The sequence below is a fragment of the Aspergillus eucalypticola genome, assembly GCF_003184535.1.
Source record: "Aspergillus eucalypticola CBS 122712 chromosome Unknown BO83scaffold_10, whole genome shotgun sequence".
NCBI lineage: Eukaryota > Fungi > Ascomycota > Eurotiomycetes > Eurotiales > Aspergillaceae > Aspergillus > Aspergillus eucalypticola.
The window spans coordinates 440,488-466,330 of record NW_020290284.1 but is presented as its reverse complement, the minus strand read 5'-3'; the positions used below and the strand labels follow the sequence as shown (position 1 = coordinate 466,330).

Here is a 25,843-nt window from a genome sequence, read left to right as displayed (position 1 = left end):
CCAAAATCCAGGGGGGGAAGAGGTCGTCGGAGTAAACCATAAATATAGAAAAATAATAAGAAAGCTAAGGCATTATTACAACCTTGACCCATTCAAATATCAGGCAATACATACAGTATGTAGCATTGTACATACTGTTTCCGACATCCTCATTGAGATTACGGATTATGACAGTTCATAACGGTGAAGCTGAAAACAGACAATGGACCCTCCCCCGCGGGACAATGTACGGTAAACTGTGCTGAGGGGGCTATTGATTGAAACCGCCATTAATTTCAGACCGTAGTGCGTAGCGAGTGAGGAGTGAGATGTTTTTTTTTCTCTCCAATGAGCTCAAATTCTACGGATGGGCCAAGAATGAAGGAAGGATTGAGACAGTAGCAACGGAGGGTATGGGTATAGCATAGCAATCCCCCAGGGGGGGGCCTAAGGGTAACTAACTGTCTCAATGTGGAATCTTGTCATCCTCCGCGGAAGGAAACTAACAACTATTCGGAATGCTATCTTTTGTGACTTCTCCCGTTGAGCTGATGGATCCTTTTTTTTTTTTTTTTTTTTCAAATCCTTATTATAAATTAATTTCTTTTCCCCTTCTCTCTGGATGTATTAAGGGACAGACTGGGGTTATAGTTGTAGAGTTACACTCATGTTGTATGTTGTATGTTGTAGCTGCTAAGAATAGACTCGATGCGCATGCGCCCGGGTTTGACACTGCCGGGGTAGAGTAGTAGCAACAACCTGGATTGTATCGCTGAGGAAGATTTTTCCGGTCAAACAGGGGTTGGATCGGAAGCGCCGTCAGTCGATGTAACCTCAATTCAATTTTCTTGTCATGATGTTTTGGGGGATTGGGATTTGATGATCCACTTTGCCTCCCCGCAACTGCCGGAAACGATGGGTGTCTGCTTAGAGTTGGCAAACGCACGGCCGGTTGAGTTGACTTCAGGCCGATCGGCTTAATCCATCAATGACTTATCCCGGTTTTCTTGCCAAGCGAAGATGATAGAATTAACTTCTGTCGGCGTTACATGTCACCTAGTAATTGATTACATTATTTGTACTTGATCTTCTCGGATAGGCGAAACTGTTAGGAACCGAGATTTCCAAGATCCAAAAATTCAAAACTTTATCTGCTATGCGTAGTAGTAGCAGAACGGTCCAGACAGAGGGTTCATCAGATCGGCAAACTTCAGCGGTTGAGAAATAAACCCAAAATCAAGCACATCGTCTAACGTCATGTTTGCAGAAGGCGGGTTATCGCCTCGGGTTGAAGTGCCCCAGATCGCGTTTCTTCTCTTCGCCGGATCTAGTCCTTGCCAGATTGTCCAGACACGGTCGATCTGTGCATGGTGAAGCCAGAACATCGGCTCGGCCGGGCTGGTATCAATGTCTGCCAAGACGCTTCCAACAGTGAGATGTCCTCCACCATGAACCCCGTAAGTGAAAGGAGCAGTGGGATCAGTGAAGCGTTGGTCTGCTTGCATGACGCCTTGGAACCAATCAATCGTATCGTACGAGAGGATCAGTTTCGTAGTGTTGCGGAAGGAGATTGAGATTTGTGAGATGGTGGGGTTCACATCTCGCGATAAGCAGCGCGGATTATACTCCAAGTTGTATTGGACTGGCTGCTCTCCAGGAGCATCAATAGGGCCCATGTGCACTGTGTAATTTGAGAAAGGACCCCCATATACGCACCCACCCCCAGTCCCGGCTGGAATGGTCAAGTTTTTAGATTCCCAGTAGAGGCTTGTTCGGTTCAAGTCTACCCCATTAGTCCCCATACTGTATGGGTCACCATTGAAGAGGACAGAGCTCTGGGGGTTCTCCGCATCAAGTCCCCATTCCCAGTAGGGAAGAGTGCCTGTATAGTTGCACTCAAATCGTAGCGCATTTTCAAATGCATAAAGAAAGAACCGATGCCAGGCGAGAAAATCAGCCTACAAGATAACGTTTCAGCGATGGCTTCGACTCTTAATTTTTAAAGAACTTTTACCAACCGTCACATGGATGTGTTCCGTTAGATTTATATGGGTAGCTACGAACTCATCATACCGAGTTTGTACTCCCTGAAAGGTCTCCTTTTCTTCTGCCGAAATATTTGCAGGATGACTCTGCAAGCAGACGATAGCATCGGTGAATTCTTTTCTTGCAGCTAGAGACAAGCTGCGCCTACACTGGACGTGAGATGGTGGCCTTAACCGATAGCAAGGGTCAGATGCGGCTTGCGCAGGATAAACCTACCATTCTTTGCGGATTTGGGCGTCCTCAAAGCGGCAGCCATTGGTTGCCAGAGACTCAAGCTTCATGTTCCCCAGGGAATCAATGGCAATCTGCTGCAATGCAACACCATTGTCGATATCTTGTTCGGGAAAACCAGTCGACTGGTTGTAAAGAGCCCAAGCCGAAGGCCAGTAGAAAACATACACGAGTTTCAGCCAGTTGCAGTGCATGAGTGCCGGCAAGAGAGATCTGGAGCTGCTTCATATTGATTACAATACTCCTTGTAGGGCCAAAATTTAAATATATAGGCTCAGATATTGCGGTCGGAGTACAATTCCTCAGTCATTGTTCTCTTATCAGCCTTGTGGCAACGAAGAGACGGTAGCTGGGTCTAAAACCAAAGACCCACAGATCAGAATGCATCCACCTAGTACCGAATGCGGCGATCCCTTTTTTGGGGTTGCTTATCTGCTCAGGATTATCATTGGGATTCGTCGAAGTTGTACCAGGGTTGACGACTGCTCTCATCATGGCATCAACCATATAGAGTTCATGCGATCGGACACGCTGTGCCTATAGCACAGCACAGCAGGCCTGCGTGGAGTGGACGGTGCATATCGAAGCAAGGTGTCGTAGTAAAGAATGAACAAGGAATGAAGGGGGGATGAAGAAGGATGGGTGGGTTGGGTGATGTGGTTGTGTGTTGCTTCCTTACTAATCGAATCGCCCCGTAGTTCTGGTTGGTGCCTTCTGCATATACTTCTTTCCCTTCACGGTCCTTGTGGAACTTCCTATGTTCCCGATCTCTGCATCCAAGGCCCTTTGGTTATGATGCTCAAAGATCACACGGCCCTGGTGTAGGGATAAAGCATCTCACATCCATAGATAACGACGGCATCAAACTTAATATCAGTACCTGGGACCTTTGTGACCGCGCACTTTCAGGGGATTTTCGAGCTCGAAGCTGTTGCCAGAAGATCCAAATGATACAAGCCCGACAGTGAGCGTTTGGAAGAACAGGTCGTTCGTCGTACCTCTCTAGCCCAAGGACGAGCCGAAGGGCATGTCTGAGGGTTAGATCAGAGTCACCGATGGTTGAACACGAAGCCAGTCACAAACGGTATGCACGGGGCCAGCAACGATTACAGAGACGGGATAAGACGGGATACGTTCATGTGCTATACACGCGGCAGTCCTACGCAAATGGAACTATTAACTTTGGGGAAGAGACATGGCCTGGCCAATGGTGCCCTAGGTCCTCCCCAAGAGGATCTCGATGCATGCACCAAATGTGACAAGAGACGATTGAGAGCAGTGATTCCCAACATCAAGGTTCAGATAGAGCCCATATTCTACCTTTGAGAATGCAAGGCGCCACTATGCGGGTGATAAGAAACACGAAAGCAAACGAACATGACATGAGTGTCACAATGTTGAGCCGTGTAGCATGATCGGCATGATCACGGGTTTATTTTCCCGTGAGATCCTTGCAGATCAAGTCTTTCAGAATGCCAACTTCCATGGATCCTCATTCTTCTTGATGCTTGCCACTGCGCAATGGGGATAATGATCGTCTAGCTTCAAAATTAGGACCAAAGTGTAACTGGATATATAACTACTGTTAACAAGATCGACCCCCCGTAGGGTAGGCACACAGCAGGCAAGATACTACAAACCCTGTAGGAAAGTCACAAGGGGTATTTTCTGTACCATCTCAACTCGCGACATTATCACCATTATGAAGTTCTTGTTCTTGGGCTCGGCCCTCTTACTATCAACTGTTGTGCAGGGTCAGTGGCCTCCTTAAATTACAACATATTTAGCAATCTGGTAACATGATTTGTGCAACAGCACATCCAGGACCACATTCCCAACCCGATGCCGTGCAGTTGGCCCGGCGCGGTGCCGTGGCAAAAAGGTGTTCCGACACGGTCGGCCTTATGAAGAGGAACCGGCATGCAATGCGCCGACGGGCACTTTCGTTATTCGACGGTGATGGCGACACCACCACCTACACCATCACAGCAGATGCTCCCAAATACGACTTCTTGAAGAATGACACCTGTATTCTCACACCGGAAACTAGCACGGGACCCTATGTTTATCCTCGGAGTCAGACTCTGCGCCAGGATATTGTGGAGGATCAAATCGGGGTACCTTTCGTCATGGACATTGGCCTCATGGATATCCATACCTGCGAGCCCTTGACGGATGCATTGGTGGATATTTGGGTGCGTTCATCCCCGCACCACATTTTTCTTGATTATTCTCTTCCACAATATTCTTCGCACGAAAGAAAGGAAAAGAGTATCTAGATGAAACTTTTCTGACCCCAGTATAGCACTGCAATGCCACTGGATCGTATAGTTCCTTCACTGGCCTGAATCCAGATATTACATTTCCTGAGCAGTACTTTGAAAGCACTGGTACGCAAATTGACGCGGATAGCGGCATGAGTGATGTCTCGGTAATTCTATCCCTCCCCACCTTTCTGTCCGTCAATCTGGCTCAGGCACAGAAAAATATCTGACATCAAGGGCAACAAAAGTTTCTAGCAACGGACGATACAACCTGGCTTCGGGGCATGTGGCCCACCGATGAGAAAGGCGTGACCAGCTTCACCTCGATATTCCCTGGGTTTTATGTGAGCATGCACACACGCTCATGGTTCAGCCATGAGGATGTCAACCTCAAGCAAGCTGACACTCCAATATCCAGACCAACCGTGCCATTCACATTCACGTGCAAGTGCACACGAACTGGAGTATAACCAGCAATGGCACCATAGGTGCAGGCAGAACAGTCAATACGGCCCAGTTGTTTGTCAACGAAGATGTGGCCACAGAGATCATGGCAGTACCTCCGTATTCCCATCACACCCAGATTCAGCGGAAACCAGTGTCAGAGGACGGGGTTTATTATGAGGAATCGTTGAGTAAGCATATATGCAACCTGGGTTTCGGTTTAATTTCCTGTTGAGATGCTGATGCTGTGGTATGATTAATAGCGGGGGCCATGGCTATCATGGATACGGAGCCACTAGATGGTCAGGATTATAGGAATGGAGTCCTTGGGTATATCACCTTGGTAAGTGGAGAATAACTGATATTATTTAGGCCAGGATGTTGTTAATAATCTGCAGGGCATCGATACGACTGCAATCCATAATGGAACCACTGAAGACCCGAGTAAGTCATGGTCTTTCTTTTTTATTTTTGCATTGAGTGAGATCGTGTTGGCTAAACAAGTATCCCAGATCCCCCTATCCCAACCGGTGGAGGTAATTAGCAGGATCCAAGATAACAAGGTACGGTTGTATATACTACGTTATGAGTATATTTCCCATAGATTGCATAGAGACAGACTCATTGTATAGAGTGAACGGAATTGAACCTGTCTACGGACTTATCTCGGAAAACTCATACCATATCTCTAGACATTCACAGCTTGGCATTCCTAATATTTTTCTCCCTTCAACTATCGGTCTGTGAGCATTCCTCAAATTAACAAGAAGTCTATTACCAAAGAATATGTCTAGACATTCAATATGCGGCAAATAATTCCCTCAATAATACTACCCGCCCTGTAAAGTGGCAACGGACCTGCTTAAATGAGGGTCCAAGGCAATCTAGTATTAGCCAGCATCCCCAACACAACTCTGCACAAGTCAGAAGAAGAAGAATAAGAAGAAGGGTCTAGACAATGTTCCAAAGACTAAGCCAGGAGTTCGATCCAGAACACTCCCAGCAATCCACCCTTCATTACCGATGATGATCCCCTTGTGTATCCACTGTCAGATGGTTGTGGCCCGAACCAGCCCGGACCCAGTCAACAACGTCTTGCAACTGAAGGCTTAGGATTATACGTAGTAATCGCCAACATTCTTCTATATTATTATTATATCACATAATACATAGTCAGACAATACTAGACAGATTTTACTGCACGTTAAATTACTTCGATCGTAGTTACACACAGACTGTCTTACCTATCCCAAAAGTCAAATATAGTAGAGTAGTATTCATTATCATCATAAATAATTTTATCAACCCATATCATATCCACTGCATTCTTAACATCACCATCAACAAAATAAACCATTATCAACTAGGTAGGCAACAATATTATCGCATTTATCAATTGATAATTTAATTCACTGACTCAATTTTCAGACCATCGAAGAATAATAATAAATCTTCTCATCGTATATTGATTGTACATACCTACGGAGTACGGAGTATCATCATCAAGCCCTTCGCTTAGCTGACAGTCGCGATCTCCCGCCGCCGCCTCTGTTTCAGATTGATTTCTCTGACCTACTACAACCACCCCCCGCAATTTCAATCTCGATGATTCTCGAAACTGCCGAAATTGTTACGGGGCTTCCGGAGCTAGTAGTAGTACTTTGTACTACTTACTATTTAAAGTCTGTGAAGAATTTTTTTTTTTTTCTTTTCGAAGGGTCCAGTTCGTGTTTTGATGATGATGGGATGATGGGTTTAATTTGCCAAGTTTTTGCTGATGTGATTAATAGTTTGTTGTGGGGTTGACTATTGCTGGGTTTGGAAGGTGATTAGTAGTAAGTATTGGAATCACATGCTTGGTGATTTTCGTGATTGTGTAGATGAGTGTAGCTGGGTTTGTGTGTTGAGTAGATAGGTCTCTTTTGAGGTGGTATAGATGTTGAGTAAATTGGGAAGAAAGTACTGAAGGCGATAGACGACGTCATAGAACAGCATATACTAACCCATCCCTTTTATTGGTTTATGTTTTGGTGTGTCTGACCTGATCTATGCAGGTTTCTTAGGACCAACTCTTACCTAAATATATCGCGCATACTATCTGCTACTATTAGTAGTCATGTGTAACCAATGATGCATCGAATCCACATGGCGCATACAGTGGGCGGCTATCGCACAAAGAAATTGTTGACTCGCAGCGCGTTTACGTGCTCCTTTGATCCATGATCCCAGCAACGAAGAACCCAGTAACCGGTATCAACGTGTAGCAATAAAATCACGGAGCCAGCCGCCCTCCGACTTGGTGAAAGAAAGAAACGGTGGGAGGGTAAAAGAACCCCACCGATCCGACCAAACTTTTGCGCCGACAGGGTCCGTCCATGCGGGGATCATGATCTGAACCATGGTGCAGGAGGTTGGATGTTTACTTGTATCTTGGTTGGGTCGAAAGTCGGCGGCTGAGGATTGCCAACATTCCCTGCCACTTGCATACGGAGGATTTTGTTTTCTTTTTCTGGACCGGAAAAAAAAGTGCGTGAGTTGGTGTAGCGTAGTATGCTTTGCTCTATACGGGGCAGCGGGATGCAATAAGATTTTCACCGGTAAGACAGGGACGGGCATTTGGTTCGCCACCGAAGCGCCAAGTCGGCACACGCGCTCATGGCTGGGTGGAATTGCCTGGGAAGCTTGGGATTGGGCTGAAGGATCTTCTTGGAGATGGAGATGTATGCTTAGTTGAGTTTTTTTGTGGTCGAATGAGGTGTCCCAGGAATGATCTTGCCCACGCCATCTCTTACAATGGGGTTTCGTTGAGTCTGATAATGAGAACTGGAATGATGACAGGAGAACGCACTTCTTCAGTCCTTCGTACGTATGGAATGTTGGGATCTTGGTAGAGGCGAAAAAAGGGAAAACTGTTTCGCCTGGACTCACAATACGTTGCTGCCTTTTGGGAAGAGTCATAGAAATGCACATCTTTGCTCAGTGGCTGCGAGGCTGTGTCCATCGCCCCACGTCGGCTTCATCTTCCGCAAAGGCTGCAATGTAAGGGCAGGGGGAGCTTCGGTCAGTGAGCGGGTCACAGTTGACCAAGCCGAATGGCGAACTTTGAAGGCTCATTCGCCGAGCAGAAAGAATGATCGGAAGATGTGGAAAGGGCATGATGACCGGTCGGACAACGTTGTCTAACTAGTAAGTAGGCTGGCGGATGATACATTTTACTTTTAGTTGCAAGCCGATCAATCAGAGCGAATCCGCGACCTGCAGGCGTTGATTGGCAAATGCCGGCGCCAACCGCCTTGGGCCCAGCCAATGAAGTGACGGGCCGGGCTGATGGTGCGACGGATGGGCTGGCAGGGGTAATACTGAGTCTTTACTGGTACGTACTATAGTATTATTCTACTCAGTAAACAGTAATGCGTCGCTAGCCGAAGTCCCAGGTTCCGCTGCGGGTTTGTTTCATCTTCTGGACTATGGAGTCCCTTTCGCCAGGGACCACTCAGGGTCCATCTGCAGCTCCCAAAACTATGTGTCCCACGACTCGACATGCAACCCAACCCAATTCACTGTCTGTCTGTCAATCTTCTCCCCCCTCCCCACTCACACGCATCTTGACTTTCGGTGCGCGCCTACTAACAGCCTGGCTCATTCCGTCCAGTGCTCCTGGGTACCCTGATTCACCGTCATGGCGTTCTCAAACAGTCCAAAACTTAAGTATATAACACCCCCGGGGATGCCAGTGTTGATCCTTTTTCTTCTTTCTCTTCTTCAACCACGCTGGAGCGTTCAGTCCTTTCTTCGTTCTACACTGTTCGACAGTCCTACTATCACCAGGCTAGTCCTGCTTTCTTTCGACACTCCTTTTTGATTTCATTCAGATCTTCGTTGTGTGCCTGCGGCAGACTCCAACCTTCCCTTCTACTTCCAACGAACTGAAGCTATCATTGTCCAGTGGTATCACACTTTCGTGACAAAGGCCTCTTTCGACTAGACAAAGTCAACATTGAGACAAGCTCACTTTCCATTCGGTTCTACAAAGGTATTGTCATCTCGCCTTATCCTGGTACTTTCCCGGGTACATTTTCATTGTCTACCATAACCTTGTGCCCCTCTACACATCCTTGGCCATATACCGCTTCAACTATACGGGTATCACCGTCTGGTGCTCCTATACCTCTTACCAACGAATCATGCATTATTTCAATATAAACCCAGAACTTCATCCTTTACCTTCATTTCTCTCCTTCATAGCTAATCCATCGGCACTAGACTTTTGCTCAACGCAACCACCTGTTCTGTCTCGTCTGGTACGGTCAGAACTTCAAACACTCCTTTTAGCTGTCGAATAGTGCAAAACAAAAACGACGCTCTTTCACCATGTTTTCCAAGTCGATTCTTACGGCCGCTGCTCTTTTGGGCATCTCCGCCGTTGAAGCACACATGATCATGACTGAGCCCATTCCCTATGGAAAGGATACCCTCAACAACTCGCCTCTGGCAGCCGATGGCAGCGACTTTCCTTGCAAGCTGCGCTCCAACACCTACGAGGTCAGCGAGTGGAATACCGCCCAGATCGGGGAGAGCATGCCTTTGACCTTTGAGGGTTCCGCCACCCATGGTGGTGGCTCCTGCCAAGTCAGTCTGACCACCGATCTGCAGCCTAACAAGGACTCCGAATGGATGGTCATCAAGTCTATCGAGGGTGGCTGCCCCGCCAACGTGGACGGAAACCTTTCCGGTGGTGCTTCCATGGCCGACCCTACCAAGTTCAACTACACCATTCCGGACGGCATTAGCCCCGGCAAGTACACGCTCGCCTGGACTTGGTTCAACCGCATCGGAAACCGTGAGATGTACATGAACTGTGCACCCCTCGAGGTCCAGAGCGCTTCTTCTTCTAAGCGGTCCGATGTTGAGGAAAAGCGCGATGTTGAGAAGCGCTCTTCCACCTTCCCTCCCATGTTTGTCGCCAACGTCAACGGCTGCACCACCTCCGAAGGTGTCGACATCCGATTCCCGCAGCCCGGTGACGACATCCAATACAACGGCGAGCCTAGCAACCTGGCTTCCGCTGGTGCCGCCGCCTGTACCGGTACTCCCACTTTTGCTGCCGCTGGTGACAGCAGCACTGGCTCCTACTCTGGTTCTGGCTCCAGCTCTGGTTCTGGCTCTGGCTCTGGTTCTGGCTCTGGCTCCGCCAGTTCTTCGGCCGCTGCTGTTGTTACTTCTGCCCCAGCCGCCACCTACACTGCTCCTGCGGTTGCGAACACTCCTGCACCCAGCTCTGGCAGCAGCGGCTCCAGCTCTGGTTCTGGTTCTGGCTCCGGTTCTGTCTCTGTCTCCATCTCTGTCTCCAGCCCTCAACCCAGCTCTAGCTCCAGCTCCAGCTCTGGTGCGCTCTCTGGATCTTGCAGCGTGGAGGGCGAGTGGAACTGCATCAATGGCTCGTCTTTCCAGCGCTGCGCCAGCGGCAAGTGGACCGCTGTTCAGAATGTGGCTGCGGGTACCCAGTGCACTGCTGGACAGAGCTCCAACTTGGCCATTTCCGCCATCAAGTTGAAGCCCCGTACCGTTAGGGAGGGCCGCGCCAGACGCCACGCTCACGGTGGACATGTGCACGCTTGAACGTGGATTGATTGAAAATGTGATCCGGGTGGCTAGCCCATACCGATCGAGACTTACATTCGTTTCCTCGCACAAGGCGTAGTGCTAGGACCCTTTTGATTTTCCTGTTTACCTTCTTGTACCATTTGCAGTAGAGAGGATCCTAAATGAAATTAACGTTGGCCAACGATATTTACCGTTATAAGCAGTAGTAATCTTTTTATCTAATTAGTCATAGTTGCAAACATGTAGAGTGTAATTGCATGCCCTAGTTACCTCTCAGAGGGTATTCTGGGCGTCGGCTGATCTCTTGTGGCGATAATTTACAGACAAGACTTTGGATAACTGAACTTGACATCAATGAAAAGAGTTTTCAATTTATCCAGTCTAGATAATGGTAATGATGTACTTGGTAGTGTTTTAGTATCGCTCTTAACATTCTCCGCGAGACTACTTAGACCCCAGAAGAGACTGAGAGAAACCGCATGTATAAAGGGTAGATCCAAGCACATAAGATATAACCGCGGTTCCCCATATCGATAAGATCAGTTCCGCCTCAGGCATCAACTACCACCCAAAACGGCAACAGGGCTAGGGCTTTGCCGCACCCACGACGGGCGGGTGAGACTAAGCGAAAATTTGCGCGCTCATCTTGAGATGCTCGATCTCCAACCTCGAACGACGACAACGACCACCCTACCGTCGACAAAAATGGCGTCTCGTCCTACCGTCACCATCGCCGGCGCTGATGGCAAGCCCACGGGGGCTACCTACCCCCTCCCGGCTGTTTTCGCCTCCCCCATCCGTCTTGATGTTGTCCAGTATGTTTCAGCCTTTTACGACGAAAAATCGACTCGCTGGGAGAAAGAATGAGAAAGCGGAGGAAATTCGATGGCTGACGGATTTCGATTTACAGGCAGGTGCACACCGGTATGGCCAAGAACAAGAGACAGCCCTACGCTGTGAGCGAGAAGGCTGGTGAACAGACCTCTGCTGAGTCCTGGGGTACCGGTATGTGCACAAATCTGAAGAGAATGCCAAGAATTTGCAGGAGAGTCGGGATGACTGATGGATGTGAATAACTTCAGGTCGCGCTGTCGCTCGTATCCCCCGTGTCTCCGGTGGTGGTACTCACCGTGCCGGTCAGGCCGCTTTCGGTAACCAGTGCCGTTCCGGTCGTATGTTCGCCCCTACCAAGGTCTGGCGCAAGTGGCACCAGAAGGTCAACGTTGGCCAGAGGTATGATGAGATTCCGACCGATGAGGCAGAAGGAGAGGAACTAATGGCTTTTTCTTAGACGTTTCGCTACTGCCTCTGCCCTCGCTGCTTCTTCCGTTCCTTCTCTTCTGTTCGCTCGCGGTCACCGCGTTGCCAACGTTCCTGAGGTCCCTCTGGTCGTTGACTCCAAGACCTTCGAGAACTCCGCTGTTACCAAGACCAAGGCCGCCGTTGCCCTCCTCCAGGCTGTCGGTGCCGGTGCCGACCTCGTCAAGGTCCAGAAGTCCCGCAAGATGCGTGCCGGTAAGGGTAAGCTGAGGAACCGCCGCTTCCGCCAGCGCCGCGGTCCTCTGGTTGTCTACAACCCCGAGGTTGATGGCAAGGACCTTGTCCGTGCCTTCCGCAACATCCCCGGTGTTGAGACCTCCTCCGTCTTCTCCCTCAACCTCCTCCAGCTCGCCCCCGGTGGTCACCTCGGTCGCTTCATCGTCTGGTCCTCCGCTGCTTTCGAGGCCCTCGACAAGGTCTACGGCACCACCACCACCGCCTCCGCCCTCAAGAAGGACTACCTCCTCCCCCAGAACGTTGTTGCCAACGCCGACCTGGCCCGTCTCATCAACTCTTCTGAAATCCAGTCCGTCCTTCGCGCCCCCAAGGGTGAGGCTCGCACCAAGCGCACCAACATCCAGAAGAAGAACCCTCTCCGCAACAAGCAGGTCATGCTCCGTCTCAACCCTTACGCTGCTGCTTTCTCCAAGGAGAAGCTCGGCCAGCAGACCGTTGAGTCTGCTAAGCCCGAGCGCGCTTCCAAGGACTTCCTCAACACCCTCTACGAGGCGTAAGTTAGTGGTCCGGGGTTTCACGCTGGGAAGGTATGATATGAGATTGTTTTCGGTTTAAAAGGTAGCACCAATGAACAGGTTCGCAATACCCATAATGAATTAGTAGTTTTTTTCAAAGTAGCTTTTTAGTAGCTTTCAATAGACATTTCTCACGTAGTGCTTTTTATAGCTGACATGGTTTCTGAGATCAAAGAATCGACTCCATTGATGTACGTGGGTTTCATCATGTACTTCCAACCCACTATCCATCAATACACTTCAAATTGCTACTTCAACAGAAGGAAAACAACCGCATTGAATTTGTTGCACCACCCAATCTGTTACCATCAACCCAGTCATCCTGCACTACAGAGTATGGCCCAACAAACAATCAGCAGTGCATAATCTCCTATACAGTACCCATAAATAACACCGGTCAATCACTCAAATCCCCATATTTGGTCAATTATCACATCTAACCAACCCGGCGTACCATCTATATATACCCCTGCCATAACCCAGGATGACCAGCCCAGCTCAGTCACAAACAAGCAAACATGTGAACACCTATGCCATACTACTTAGTTCCCTAGTTATTATCGCCGACCTGACCCGAGGATTGACTCTTGTTTGTTATTTTGCTTGACTACAGGGGTAAAATGGATAGTAAGTACAATGTAGGTAGTTGGGATTTGGTACAGCTGGGAGGTACTTTCACATGATAATTGTATCACTATTGAAAAACTTTGACCACAACTGAACAAGTTACCAGTTAGTCACCTTTATTAACCCAATGTCAACACGGTAGTACCTAGTATCCAACTAATTACTACCCCTCTTTACTGTGACGAAGATATCGCTAACCAGTGACCTCAAGCGACTAAATTATACGTAAGTAGTCAATATTTAGTAGCTGTCGGGTTCGGGACTTGCATCGGGATATATAAATACCCACATTACTGGACTGCAACTACTGTCTAGACGAACGGACACGGACCTTTAAAAAGTTAGTAGTTAGTGGTAGTTCTGCTTAACTAAGGTGGCTATGTTTTGCTGCAGCCTGCATCAATCAACTACTACTAAGCTATATTAGTAGGAAAGTCAAATACAAGACAGTCCAAAGTTTATATATATTATTTTGAAACCGATGGAGCAGAAGCAGCATCATGCCACCCGTGACAATTCCTCATGGGTTTACTATTAGTTATTACTCACCATCACCCCTATTAGTAGGGATCTGAATCACAGTAGGACATGCCAGGTGGTAGTTAGGTATGTAATGGGCATTATGATGATACCGTAGTTTACTATCCATGTATCACTACTACAATGCACACACAACAACTACTTTAAGTATACATACTCACGTACAAATGAATATATAGTAGAGCATTCAATACTACCCTCAGCCCCAGCAATAGGGTAATAGTTTATCCAAATTACCCAGGCTCCTCAAGATACTAATTAATTATCTCCTCTGTTATCCCCAACTTCACACAAGAGGAAATTAACACATTCAATCACACCCTGGTCGCAACTACTACCCGAACTTACTAACGCACTTGAGTAACGGAGTATGCCTTAAGATCCTCCTCCTCCCAACTAGTAACTACAAACTACTGCAACTTCATTCCCCTCCCAACAAATCATATCTCTCATGTGCATTTGCGCAGAAGGGTTAGTCTCGTGCTTTTGTTCTACCGGGGGGGGGGGGGGGGGGGGGAATGCTTGCCTTCCTTCCTTCTGACCACTCCGTTGGTCCGTCGGTGGTGGGCCTCTCTCTCTCTCTCTATCATTTTGGCTTTGATCGGAGGTCGGAAGTTATCTGGTGCGACAATTAACTACTACTGTATCTATCCTAGTGTTGGTTTAGTTTTCTTCTGGTGGGATGGATGAATGGATGGATAGATGAGCCCGGTTAGATCCGAAATGAACTTACAGTGCTGTGCTTATTACTTAAGTTATTTAACATACTCTTACTATCCTGGTTATTAGTAGTGCTTGTAATAATAATAATATTATTATTATAACCTGGAGGGTTATTGTAAGGCGTGATTTGGTCGGTATTGACTTCTACTAGTAGTAGTAGTAGTAGTAGTAGTAGTAGTAGTAGTAGCAGTAGTAGTAGTATTATTATTGTCTTAATACCATTACTTAGGCATTATTTCATTAGTGAAGGACATAACCTAAGTACGTAAGTACTAATAGTTAGTTAACTATGAATATAAATATGAACATCATCATGACGGGGTCTAGATATCTGTCCATATCCATCCACACACACATCTCGGTCGCCTACATATTTACTACGTACTCACTTAGGTACGTACTACGGTAGGTAAGTACCTGAAACTTGCAGATCGAACTGACACGCAATAGTTTAATAAGGAAATGAAAATATAAAAATAATAATATACTATAATATATTATAATATAATATAATAGGAACACAGAGAAGAAAGAAAGCCGATCAAACAAAGAGAAAGAGCCACACTTATGATTCTATGACATAGTCAGTAAAAAAACACTAGCTACGGATGAAGAACCAAAAACCGATAAGGATCATCAAACACAAAACAAAGACGAAAAAGAAAAAAAAAAAGACTCATCGGCATTTGACCCGATCACGGCAAATAGGAAAAAAAGTTCAGTCAACTTTTCCTTCCTCGGGGCCCGCGGTGACCCTCCCTCTCTCTCTCTCTCTCCACTTTCCACTTTTCACTTTTTCACTACGTATATAGTAAGTATTAGGTAGTATGTATTCATCTACTTATGGTGTGAGTTGCGAGGTTAATATGAGTAAGCAAGTGTCAAGTCAGTCACACGTAAAAGGGTATGGGTAAGTGTGTGTTTCACAAGCTTGCTTGCTTGCTTGCTTGATTGATTGACTGATTTGAATCCCGCTCGGCTTTTCCGCGATTTTCAGACTCATTTTTTTGACCGGGGGGGTGCGTGCCAAGCCCCTCTGTTACGTATGTTAGTGGTTCGGCTCGGTCCACACTTTTGTTTCTCTTACTCTTTCTTCTCTTACTTCTCTTCCTTCTCTTTCATTCTCGTGGAGGGGAAGGGGAAAGGAACTCAGGGGATACGAGGGGTTTATTATATCTTGGTGTTTTATTTTTCATGTTTATATTAGCTTGAAGGATGGAATGGAATGACTCTCACATGCTAATTGGGGTTGTTTGTATAAAGTTGGTATAAATGTATTGCGGGACATCCGGGTATTTAGTGTAGGCTTAAGTTTCTTATTATGTCTCTTATTATATTATTTTATATTATAATGTAGTATCGGGCGTTATTATTCTCCTTACGGTGCGCTTATATTACCTTTTTAAGTTGTTGTAGGTAGATACACACCTGAGGGATAAAAATCGCTTCAATATACTGGACGACCTTTCGAACTTTTCCTTCATTTATCATTTCGAATGAGTAGTATCCCCGGAAGAGAACCAAACTTAAGCACTTCCGGCCGAGCACAGTACACCATGTACTTCGTACTTTGTGTCATGATCTCTCAGGGATGATGGATGGCGTGGATATTATCTTGGCTTCTCCCGGTCCATGCTTCCTCTGATAGCCGAGGTGGTCGACCCTTTTTTTTTTTTCCCTTCTTCTTTTTATTTCTCTCAAATTTTACCTTTGGCCAACTTTCCAGGGCCCGTAGTTCGTGAGATTCCCAGTCAGCATAACTTGAAACTCACACCTTGTCGACCGATTCGGTTTAACTTCCGGAGTGATTGAGCAAGCGAGCCTTCATGATTCAGGACGCCCGACACGCTACCATGGACTATTGATCCTCAACGACCCCCACCTCATCCCACTTTGGCGCCGCGGCTACAACAAGCTTTTGGGCTAAAACCGTCGCCTGCAGCAGCCCGTGATGTGATGGTCGGGATGGCAATATCAATAGCATATGTCGGGTGTACGTACCTGTGATGCAGCTCGCACTTGCTCGCCTACTATTAGCGTAGCGGTTGCGTCGCTGCCGGGGTGTTTTGCATACTGGGTAGTAATGATGGTGGATGAATGGGGGAGGGGAGGGGGGAGTGGGATCGACGGACGGGTTTTGTCGGGTGGAGTGGATAGGTCTTCGGCCGGAGATGGCGCCTGCGAAATTGGAGTAAGTAGTATCTAAATTCTTAAGTAGTTAGACTAGTATCTGTCTGGTTCGGTGTTATTATTAGTTGATAATGAATCGAATAATGCAACCTTACATTGCATAGTTGGCCTGCCAAAAAGGATGACCGACGGACGGACACAATGCTGAATGTAATTGATGCGATATTTATTCGTTCTTGAGACACCAATATGCGACGACACAAGCACACTGTCTCACCCCCTCCGGCGCTAGTTGATCCTATCGGGGAAGACCCAGGGGGTTCCGGATATGGACTCTGACCATTACGGCCGGTCGCTGAACAGAGAGCATCCTCCGTCCCTCTGGACTGGTCCTTGTTTAGCCCTAGTGCCCTCCCTCCTCTCCCTTCCCCTTTCGTTGTTGGGTGTACAGGCCAGATGGCCGTGGCGAATGTGACGGCGGAGATTGGCATTACAGATGTGGCAGATCCTGGTGCCGAAGGAGGCCGGTGAGACACTAGAACTTTAGGGTGCAGGACGTTGGAGTCGGTTATTTAGCCCACAGACCAAACCAGTAAACCACAGTATATCTTAACAGGACTACTGTTGGGTAATTGTGTGCTCTCCGATGATAACCACCACCCTGTCGGGGCAAACTACCGTGCCCTCTGCCTTATGGCTATATCTCCGTCCGTTATTCCGCTACTAGCAGGGCGAAGGAGTGGTTCCGACGGGGACGGAGGGCAACAATGTCCACTTAAACTCCGCTCAAACTAGGTGCGGGAAAGGCATAGGCCGTGTTCCCTCCTTAGTATCGCATATTTTAGGCGGGAGGTCAGGGCGAGAGCACGGTTGCTGTCATCCTTTAAGGGAACCAATATAAGATGCGTCGTGGGGAGGGGAAGTCTCCCGTTCACATCCCATCTGTTGCCACTTGCGAGTTACTTCGTCCATAGTATCATCCTTGAGGGATGAGAAGGCTTTAGCAAGTTTTTACTTGCATCGGTATGCTGGAACGCCCGGCGAGCCCGCCCAATCTCGGAATATGTTCGGGAAAACACAGATCTGATCTAATCGCACCAATCAGTGGGTGATGCCGCGGGTTTTTCCAGCACTGGGCGTTCGGCATATGAAAGAGTAGGGTGTCAGTAGTTGGAGTAGGCAATCTCAAGGCAACCCGTTTAGATTATTGCCCGTGATTTCTAAATTGATTAAAATTTTTTACCCCCCTCATTCTTACTTCATTTCCGGTTGGCGCCAACTGTGGGATCGGTGGGCGAGATCGTATGATAGTACTTTAGACTTTGCTTAGCACGGCCGTAGGGTGAGAGCCTCCGGCCCACTGTTGGAGGGGTGGGAGTGGCTTTTCAAGAGGCCATCCATGTTCCTGGCTGGGTGTTGTCGATGCTGAAGATGACAGAAAGTCTGCAATACATCTCTTGAGATACGGGAAACAAAAGACTCGTCAACATTCCCCATGGCCTTCGGGATAGGGTTTTCCGCGAATAAAAATCGCTATCCAGTCAGTCGAGGCTGGACCGTCAAGCTGTCTGCTACACACTTGACGGTGCAGATCGGATCGCCCGAAGATGAGACAAATCCGACATCCCACCTTGGACCAAACGGGCGTTGTTCCCGGCGGGCCACAAACCGTTACAGGAGACACCAAACTCAAAATCTCAGCCAGCAGCAGCAGCATCAAAGCAGCCTATCCAGCCAAACGCATCGATATTAGCCGCCCCAGCGACAAGACTAACATGAAACAGAAAAATAAAAACATAAGAAAAACAGAATTCAATCAAATTAAACCAAAAAGAAAGAAAGAAAACAATAAAGAAAGAAAGAAAGACTCACTACTCAGGTCAGAAAAATGAAAAACCGTGGCCCTCCGGCTCGCAGACCCTCATCTGTCCGTTTTCCGGATACGCCCAGTCCACTTGGTTCGCTAGTCCCCACGAATGACAGGCTCGCGATCCTCGATGGGCTGAGGGACTGCTGCGAACTTGGGAGGCTGTTCCTTGCACCCTCCCCTGGGCGTTGCTTCTCATCTTTTTCCCGGCTTGGAGTCAATGCTCCACTCGCGTAAGGACGGACTACGGAGGTTTCCGTACTGGCCACTAGCCAAACGATAAGCTGGTGGATTTTGAGCCCTCGGGGGAGTCGCAGTGTTTGCTCAACCTGGCTGGCTGTGGGAGTCTGTAGTGGTCCCTCTCCTGAACACACTGATGAGGTTGTTCGTCCGAGTTTGGTCAGTCCGGCCGAAACAAGTCGGCATATTCAGTGGCCCTCTCGGACGGGGGATTTCTTTCTTGTTGCCAGCCTGGCTCTTTCCTTCATGTGCGGATCTTTTTTCTTTCTTTTTTTTTTTTTTCTTTTTTTTTTTTTTTTTCTCAATTTCTGTTTCGAATTTTTATGTGATTTTCATTTATTTTATTTGTCCTCTTTTGTCTTTTTTTGTTTTTACTATGGTAATTGATTAACCATTGCCCACCACCTCCTCTCTTTCTCTCCTCTAACCGGCCCCCCTAATTAGGGCGATGACCTGCCAAGTGTGCACTATGTCGGGGTTGGCAGCTTTCATAGGGCCCAAAATCCAGTCTTTCCGCGCTGGTCTTCTCTTGCATTCGGAGTATGGGAACGGACGACTAAGTAGTGATGAGCCTCGCAAGTTGCTGCACACCATGATGACAACAACAGCAAGAGATAACTACTTAGTAAGAAGGAACAGACGCATTGTCCCGATCAAACGAAACAAGGTTAATTGCAACTGCCGTTCCGAAAAGATTGTGCTTGTCCCGTGGTCGGTGATCGCATGAGCGTCTCCTACCCATGACTAACGGCTGGAGCTGGCGATGGATCGTTCCGAACACCAACGAGGATCCTCCTGCGGGGCGTCGGGTTGGAAAACCTAATCATGCTCATATTAAAACAGATTCGAAGCCGGTCAGTGTCAATAAGGAGAGAAAACCAAAACCTGCCACCCACAGCTACCCTCCAAAAGACCAGATTGAGAAAGGATGCCGGAGAGTCTGACGATATCTAATGCCGACCCGTTCCAAAGTCTAAATGCCACCTTGCTCCTCCATGGCATGATTACGCTGGAGATGAGGACAAGGAGGCGGCGATGATGATGATAATGAATCTAGACAATCAAGTAGTAATGAAGGACTCTCGGTCAATTTGACCTCAGCCGGCACCTAATATGAACCGCGCCCGGTGGCAGTATCCATTTGATATACCCGGGCCGGCCATGACGGCTGTCGACACACTGCCAGGGAGGATCTATCTAACTACGTACCATCTATTGAAAGGTGAATAAACTGGATGTAATCAATAGTTGCCCGATGGATGGACGGAGGCTTCGCGTCTCCATTGGGAGTGGAGCTGGTCGAAGCTGAACCGAGGATGCAACTGAAAGTGAATGCCGAAGGGGACAGAGGGAGGAGACTTGCGGCCCGCAGTAAGAATAGTTCGATAGTAGGGTGTATACCACTCTGGGATAAAGTAAACACGATCCAGAGCATCTAGACTATCTAAGATGCCAGACAATATGGGTTGATTGGGTGGGTTGGGAGGTCCTCCGTTTAAACCGGAACTGTTGCGAAAAGTGGACTGGCAAGCGTTGGACTAAACCAGGCTGGAATTGTGAACCAGGCTTCGTTCTCTCTGTGTGTGTGTGATCATCCTGATCTGGATCGGTCATAAGTTGCCTTTCCATTAAATTATGCTCACTTGCTGAGAGCTTGGATGGCAGATTGAAAGGATCCTCAGCTAGACGGCCAGGCACTGACTGGATTATCGTATCCTCCTCTCTGCTCTTCTTCTTCTTCTTCTTCTTCTTCTTCTCTCTTTCTTGTCTCGCTCCTACTCAACCGACTCCTCCCTCTTATTCCTCCTGATCCCCTTTCTTCCTTCTCTCGTTCCTTTTCTCTGCTTTCTGTCCCCCTTTGATTTCGACTCAGTCCAGGGACCGTGATTCAAGTCCCCGATCCTCCCCGCTCTAAATTAATCCCAGCGTGTCCCTCCTTTGAACCTGGCGTCTCCGCCCCTCTACCCTACTACTACTTCTACTTTACTACTACAGTCCTTAGCACCGGCCAAAACTGACAGGGGCATTCCCACCTTGGCCTCGACTAAGCAACAGCGCTATTTAACCACAATTGCTCCATCCTCATCCTATCCAGTGCCCCGCGCTATCAGGCTTTTTATTTTTATTCCTATTTATTTTCTATCTCATTTGGCGCAAACTGGCTGTCTAGCTCAGGGCCCAATATTATTATTCTTATTATTATTTTTCCCCCTTCTACTCCTCATTAGTGGCAGGAGCCGTTCGGCCAACATCAGGCCAGCTTGACCACTGACCACTGACCAACTGAACCAACCAAATTACCTCAGAGCGGCTCTTGCAGGGTGATTTAGTTGATATTTCTACTACACTCCCAAGAGATCTGTAATTTGGGCGGTTGTCTTCCGGGGCTGCTGGTTAGTTGTTTATAATTCTTGGCCTACCTGCACCCCCTGGGGCACTATCAGCTCAGCAACAAACAGCCTGGTTTCCATGCTAGTGTTGTCGTGACTCTAAAACCCTGCCCTGCCACGGTCCTGCCATTGCACTCTTCCGCCCCCATCCTTCTCCCTGTCCCATCTGAAACGGAGACTGCTGCGCATCTCGGTTTTGTTGTCTGGTACACACAAAACCTACCTATCCCCTCTCAGCGAATCTGGTCTGGCGAGAACCCAACAGCGTTGCAGATTACGGAGACTTTACTTCTTCTGCACGGTTCTATGCATTTTGTGGCAAACATTGGACCTGTGAAGCGATACAGTCTGGGAATGGCGAGGTCGACCCGAATTACAAGCGTGTTACGGTCATTTGCGCCATGAGTATCATCCTTTAGATGCTACCTTCGTTCTTCCCCCATTTACCCGCAACCAGTGCAGGGTAACTCGCAAGTGAGCCCGCTTGATGCGGACTTAATACTGTCATTGCAGAATCTCCATTCTTTGAACGCCTAATTTCGAGTGTGTCATCTGTTTCAGCCCTTCAGCCCTCCAGCCCTCCAGCCCTTCCTGTTCTCACCCCCCCGGCCGGGCAGCGATCGACCTACTATTTACGGAGGGGCAATCGTGCTTCTCGAACGGCGAACCCAGAAACAAGCTGCAACACCAACCTTTGTTTGTCTCTTACTAGCATCAAAATTGTATTACTTGCTGGCCTGCTGACAGTAGTGTCTCCTTGAATCTGAACGGCTGGAGGCAACTTGGTAGGTTGACACGCCTTTTTGGAAAACATCGAGTACAATGACGTGGTTGCTAATCCCCTTCCCATCTTGGTAGGCTCGCTTTCTACACATTTCTCCTCTCCTGAAGTACGAGGATTCACCGGTCAAAGCCAAGAAGCCGTTTCTGTAGGGGCTCTGCCTCGTTATCACAGGACCCGAGTCGCGGATTCTGATGCTGTCCGGCGGGATTTAGGTGCTACCCTCGAATAAATTTGGACACCATAGTCACCCACAATGTCTGCTTTCCCAGCGGGCTCCTTCAGCAACATGTCGCCTGCTATAGATTCCACGTCGCAGCGACAGTCTGATCGCCCAGCTGATCCTTCAGTGCTAGCATCCCACCCGTACCAACTCCCACCCCCTCGCACTTCTGCTCCCTTGCCTTTTGGGACAGCTCCGTTTCTACATCAACGCAACCAAGCAGAAGGTCGCGAGCTGGAAGAAACATCTCTGGGTCGCTCAAAGATTCCAGGCCAGCAGCAGACGGCCAATGAACAGCTTCCGCCAGTTAGCCAGTTGTTGACCCCCACAGCCCATCCAAGCCGTCCATCATCTCCCTACCAACCTCACCGATTTGGCATCTATACACCCCCAAATGGCAGCACAGCATCACCGACGCCGTTCCGACAGAGCGACTCTTTACCACGACCTAGCCTACACGAAAGCCCTCGGGCTTATCCCGAAAATCTCCCGCATTCACATACCAGGAGTCTCCCACCCCTAGCCCATCTCTCCACACCGGGCCTAGCACGTGAAGGTCCGCTACATCCTATTCATACTGGATCTCCTGTACAAACCAGTCAAAATGCATCGTATCCGTACTACGGTTTCAACTCCCCGGAGAAGGAGTATACCAGAGACTTTTCTCCCAGTGAGACTCCCGATTCTGCAGCAACAAACAACCCCTCTCACACATCCAATGTGCGTTCGCATGTGGTGGATGAGAGATATGTGGAGGGCGAAGGTCTCTGCTACATTTACGCAGACGGTTCGCATTGTCCCAAGATCATCGACGGAGTTCCGGTCAATGCAAATTGGGGGATCACCAAAGCCGGCAAACCGAGGAAGCGACTCGCGCAGGCCTGCTTAACCTGCAGAGAAAAGAAAATTAAATGCCAACCGAATCTTCCCAAATGCGACCAATGTCAGAAGTCTGGGAGGGAATGCAGATTCGAGAGCGCGTAAGTCTTTGGCAATGGTGTCTTGACGACCCTTGGTTAAAGTGACTAACCTGTCTTGGTTTTGACACTAGTCCCCGCGGCCATCGTGCGGCCCTAAAGGCGACACAACTTGCGAGTCGATACGAACCACGAGAGAGCCTCCCCCCTGGCAGCTATGCTTATGGCGCAGCATCCCAGTCCCCGTACTCTGCGATCCGGGCTTCGGAGAGTTCGGCCTCCCTCCCGAACACCAGTTCTCAATCGCCGAGATCTGAAGTATCGATGTTGACACCCTCCGCCATGGAAGGCCCCCAAGATAGTGTAATGGACCACGAGCAGTACAGGCTCAGAATGCCGGGTCATGGTCGGCTATCCATTGGAGCGGAGGACACTGCTAGACGTCTAGCCGATGACGTTTCGCTTGGGTCTCATGACTACTCCGACATCCTCATGGAGATGAAGGATCTGGACCCTCAAGACCCTCTTGTATCCGACTGGCATACAGATCCGTTCGAGGCAGACCCAGAGGCCGCAGTTCATTATGTGGAGAGCTATTTCACCCATGTGAACGACCGCCTATACTACATGTTCCCGCGGAAACGGTTTCTGTTGTGGCTGCGGTCGTGCAATACCAAGACCTCAGATGATACTATGCTGCTGTACTCGATGATGACGCTCGGGGCGGTATTTTCCGATCGGCCCGACAAGGTGGCGGCGCTCAAGAGGTATTCACGCACGGCTCGGTATGCCGTTGAACACAGTCGACACGCCCTGACTCTGCAGCTTGCTCAAAGCCGCATCATCGTCGGCCTTTGGTACTACGCCATAGGTTCCTTGGTGCCAGCTTGGGATGCAATTGGGTCGGCAGTTCGGACAGTGTGCGGACTCCGGTATAATGTTGAGTCGGGTGGGGTCATTGTCGACCAAGGCCGGCCCTGCGAATATGGCTTGCATCCCCAGGCGCTGATCGAGTGTCGCAGGCGGACTTTTTGGGTCGCTTACCTCATGGACGTGAGTAGCTCAAGACATTTCCCGCTGTTCATTAGGCTCCGACTAATCATCCTGCTAGCGCATGACTTGTTTCTTTACGCCCTCCTCGACTTTCATCTCGGCCCAGGCGGCCTATCTGAGACTTCCTTGCCGGGAAGAAGTATACGAGGCGCAGGAGTATACCACCGTGCCCTATTTCCAAAGCTTCCTTAATCAAGTACCAGCATCGCCCGAGAATGATAACGCCAGTTTGAGTGCTATGGCATTACAGGTTGAGATCTTGTCACTTTGGGGAGACGTATCTGACCACGTTTTCCGATTGTCCTTGGTGCCAGCCGAGGCATACAATCAGCTCTTCGACGAATTCTACGTGAAGGTCGCCGGACGCGTCGATGAATGGGCCGCACGTCTCCCCGATCATCTGACCTTCTCGGCTGTGAATATGGAACGAAGCATCCGAACAAAGAAAGCGGATGCGTTCATGTCACTCCATCTACTTTATCATGCAACTCTGATGGCGCTGAATCGGTATGCTCGGTACCAAAACATCCGCGCGGAAACCATAGAGCGACATATCCGCAACACGCGGACCCATGCAATAAAGATCCTCCAGATCTCGCTCGCCCTTATGCGTTGTGCTGCAGACTACGAGCCTTCTCGTATCGTTCTGGAGCCGGAAACGGCGCGAGGAACCATTTTGAACCCATTCCTCGGATACGTGATTGTGTCAGCGACAGATGTCCACAGTGCGGCTGGACTGATGACTGATTTGCCGGAGAGGGTGAATCTGATCCGTGGGGCCTTGGAGGCTGTGCGAGAGCTGGCGCGCTTCTGGGGCGGTGCCATGCCCCTGGCGACGTTAATAGAAAAGCGTCTAGAGGCTATGAATGAAAGTCTGCAGCAACAGGCTGGTTTCGACCGGAAGGCGGCGTTTTTCGTGCACGGCCCATCGCTGGATAGCCAGGTGCGCGCAGGAGTGCAGCAGCAGCCAGATTTGGCGACGAACGAAGACCTATTGTATGGCGGTCTCCCCCGGGAGCAATTGTTCGGCGCACTGGGAGCGGGCGACGTTCCCTTCTCGGATGAGACGGTCCTTTGGATTAGAGAGAGGAGCTGATAGCTCTTCAACCCCTTGTTGGGATGTAACTTTTCTTGCATTATGAGCGGATATACAAAAGCTGTTGCAGTTGTGTTTTAGCAGGTTATACCCGGGAGGCTTGTTTGGCTTGAGATACATGGTGCGGTAGCCCCGATGGTGTGTGGGCTTACTGCTCTTACAAATGACACGAGTGACGATGTTGCACATGGATTGTATATTAGAGTCGATATATTAGACGTTCCGGCAGGAGTCGTGAGTTTCAAACTAAATTAAGCACCAGTTTCAGCATCGAAAGAGCTTACCAGATACTAATTAGTAGTAAATGACGAGTCATGGCGAGTGTCCCACTTTGACATCGCATGAATCAGCTCGTGCTCGCCTGCCCGAATTAGGAAGTCGCCCAATCAGTCACGGTAGTAAACAGTAGTTCCCCCCTTATGTTATTTATGCCTTATCGGCGCTATGCTCGATCTCTCCCCGCCACACCGATCGAGCAGTTATCATCTAGTACTAAAGCTAAATCCCTTTCAATAACCAGTTTGACCCTTTCTTCCATCCAAAAGGTCAGGGCCGCCAATGTGTTCGGTACCCCAGAGAAAACTAAGGGCGGATAGGAAGCTGAGGGAGGGGGAAG

The 25,843-nt window shown here is 48.7% G+C and overlaps 7 protein-coding genes across 7 annotated transcripts; 5 read left to right on the top strand and 2 right to left on the bottom strand.

Annotated features, from left to right (window-relative positions):
- Nucleotides 1-930: 930 nt before the first annotated feature.
- Nucleotides 931-2,680, bottom strand: BO83DRAFT_15564 (tyrosinase family protein). Its single transcript, XM_025526272.1, has 3 exons — nt 2,242-2,680; nt 1,998-2,163; nt 931-1,937 (listed from the first exon to the last, which is right to left on the bottom strand). Exons 1-3 carry the CDS (start codon nt 2,448-2,450, stop codon nt 1,134-1,136), a joined length of 1,179 nt encoding a protein of 392 aa, XP_025388877.1. The 5' UTR covers nt 2,451-2,680; the 3' UTR covers nt 931-1,133.
- A 1,090-nt stretch (nt 2,681-3,770) lies between these two features.
- BO83DRAFT_15486 (aromatic compound dioxygenase) lies at nt 3,771-5,563 on the top strand. Its single transcript, XM_025526264.1, has 8 exons — nt 3,771-4,010; nt 4,072-4,451; nt 4,562-4,687; nt 4,769-4,864; nt 4,939-5,155; nt 5,228-5,307; nt 5,363-5,408; nt 5,477-5,563. Exons 1-8 carry the CDS (start codon nt 3,959-3,961, stop codon nt 5,506-5,508), a joined length of 1,029 nt encoding a protein of 342 aa, XP_025388876.1. The 5' UTR covers nt 3,771-3,958; the 3' UTR covers nt 5,509-5,563.
- A 1,520-nt stretch (nt 5,564-7,083) lies between these two features.
- Nucleotides 7,084-8,272, bottom strand: BO83DRAFT_15375 (uncharacterized protein). The gene has a single exon (XM_025526254.1). The coding sequence runs from the start codon at nt 7,932-7,934 to the stop codon at nt 7,218-7,220; it is 717 nt and encodes a 238-aa protein (XP_025388875.1). The 5' UTR covers nt 7,935-8,272; the 3' UTR covers nt 7,084-7,217.
- A 1,063-nt stretch (nt 8,273-9,335) lies between these two features.
- Nucleotides 9,336-10,583, top strand: BO83DRAFT_398188 (lytic polysaccharide monooxygenase AA11 family protein; the record flags this gene model as incomplete). The annotated part of the gene is made up of 1 exon (XM_025533236.1): nt 9,336-10,583. One exon carries the CDS (start codon nt 9,336-9,338, stop codon nt 10,581-10,583), a length of 1,248 nt encoding a protein of 415 aa, XP_025388874.1.
- A 658-nt stretch (nt 10,584-11,241) lies between these two features.
- Nucleotides 11,242-12,721, top strand: BO83DRAFT_377828 (60S ribosomal protein uL4). The gene is made up of 4 exons (XM_025531100.1): nt 11,242-11,383; nt 11,479-11,573; nt 11,651-11,801; nt 11,860-12,721. The coding sequence occupies exons 1-4, from the start codon at nt 11,274-11,276 to the stop codon at nt 12,620-12,622; spliced, it is 1,119 nt and encodes a 372-aa protein (XP_025388873.1). The 5' UTR covers nt 11,242-11,273; the 3' UTR covers nt 12,623-12,721.
- Nucleotides 12,722-17,981: 5,260 nt separating this feature from the next.
- On the top strand, nt 17,982-19,021 carry BO83DRAFT_377825 (uncharacterized protein). Its single transcript, XM_025531099.1, has one exon. The coding sequence runs from the start codon at nt 18,268-18,270 to the stop codon at nt 18,550-18,552; it is 285 nt and encodes a 94-aa protein (XP_025388872.1). The 5' UTR covers nt 17,982-18,267; the 3' UTR covers nt 18,553-19,021.
- Nucleotides 19,022-22,194: 3,173 nt separating this feature from the next.
- Nucleotides 22,195-25,227, top strand: BO83DRAFT_388099 (C6 transcription factor; the record flags this gene model as incomplete). The annotated part of the gene is made up of 3 exons (XM_025532746.1): nt 22,195-23,141; nt 23,213-24,131; nt 24,190-25,227. 3 exons carry the CDS (start codon nt 22,195-22,197, stop codon nt 25,225-25,227), a joined length of 2,904 nt encoding a protein of 967 aa, XP_025388871.1.
- Nucleotides 25,228-25,843: the final 616 nt, after the last annotated feature.

Excerpts from the sequence above, each read along its gene's own strand:
- BO83DRAFT_15564 (XM_025526272.1), bottom strand. The coding sequence starts at position 2,450 with ATGCACTGCAACTGGCTGAAACTCGTGTATGTTTTCTACTGGCCTTCG. Across the intron at positions 2,164-2,241 it reads GCCCAAATCCGCAAAGAATG|CTTGTCTCTAGCTGCAAGAA; the intron begins GTAGGTTTATCC and ends GTGTAGGCGCAG. Across the intron at positions 1,938-1,997 it reads CGGAACACATCCATGTGACG|GCTGATTTTCTCGCCTGGCA; the intron begins GTTGGTAAAAGT and ends GTTATCTTGTAG.
- BO83DRAFT_15486 (XM_025526264.1), top strand. The coding sequence starts at position 3,959 with ATGAAGTTCTTGTTCTTGGGCTCGGCCCTCTTACTATCAACTGTTGTG. Across the intron at positions 4,452-4,561 it reads ATGCATTGGTGGATATTTGG|CACTGCAATGCCACTGGATC; the intron begins GTGCGTTCATCC and ends ACCCCAGTATAG. Across the intron at positions 5,409-5,476 it reads TGGAACCACTGAAGACCCGA|ATCCCCCTATCCCAACCGGT; the intron begins GTAAGTCATGGT and ends CAAGTATCCCAG.
- BO83DRAFT_15375 (XM_025526254.1), bottom strand. The coding sequence starts at position 7,934 with ATGTGCATTTCTATGACTCTTCCCAAAAGGCAGCAACGTATTGTGAGT.
- BO83DRAFT_377828 (XM_025531100.1), top strand. The coding sequence starts at position 11,274 with ATGGCGTCTCGTCCTACCGTCACCATCGCCGGCGCTGATGGCAAGCCC. Across the intron at positions 11,574-11,650 it reads TGCTGAGTCCTGGGGTACCG|GTCGCGCTGTCGCTCGTATC; the intron begins GTATGTGCACAA and ends GAATAACTTCAG. Across the intron at positions 11,802-11,859 it reads AAGGTCAACGTTGGCCAGAG|ACGTTTCGCTACTGCCTCTG; the intron begins GTATGATGAGAT and ends GCTTTTTCTTAG.
- BO83DRAFT_377825 (XM_025531099.1), top strand. The coding sequence starts at position 18,268 with ATGAGACAAATCCGACATCCCACCTTGGACCAAACGGGCGTTGTTCCC.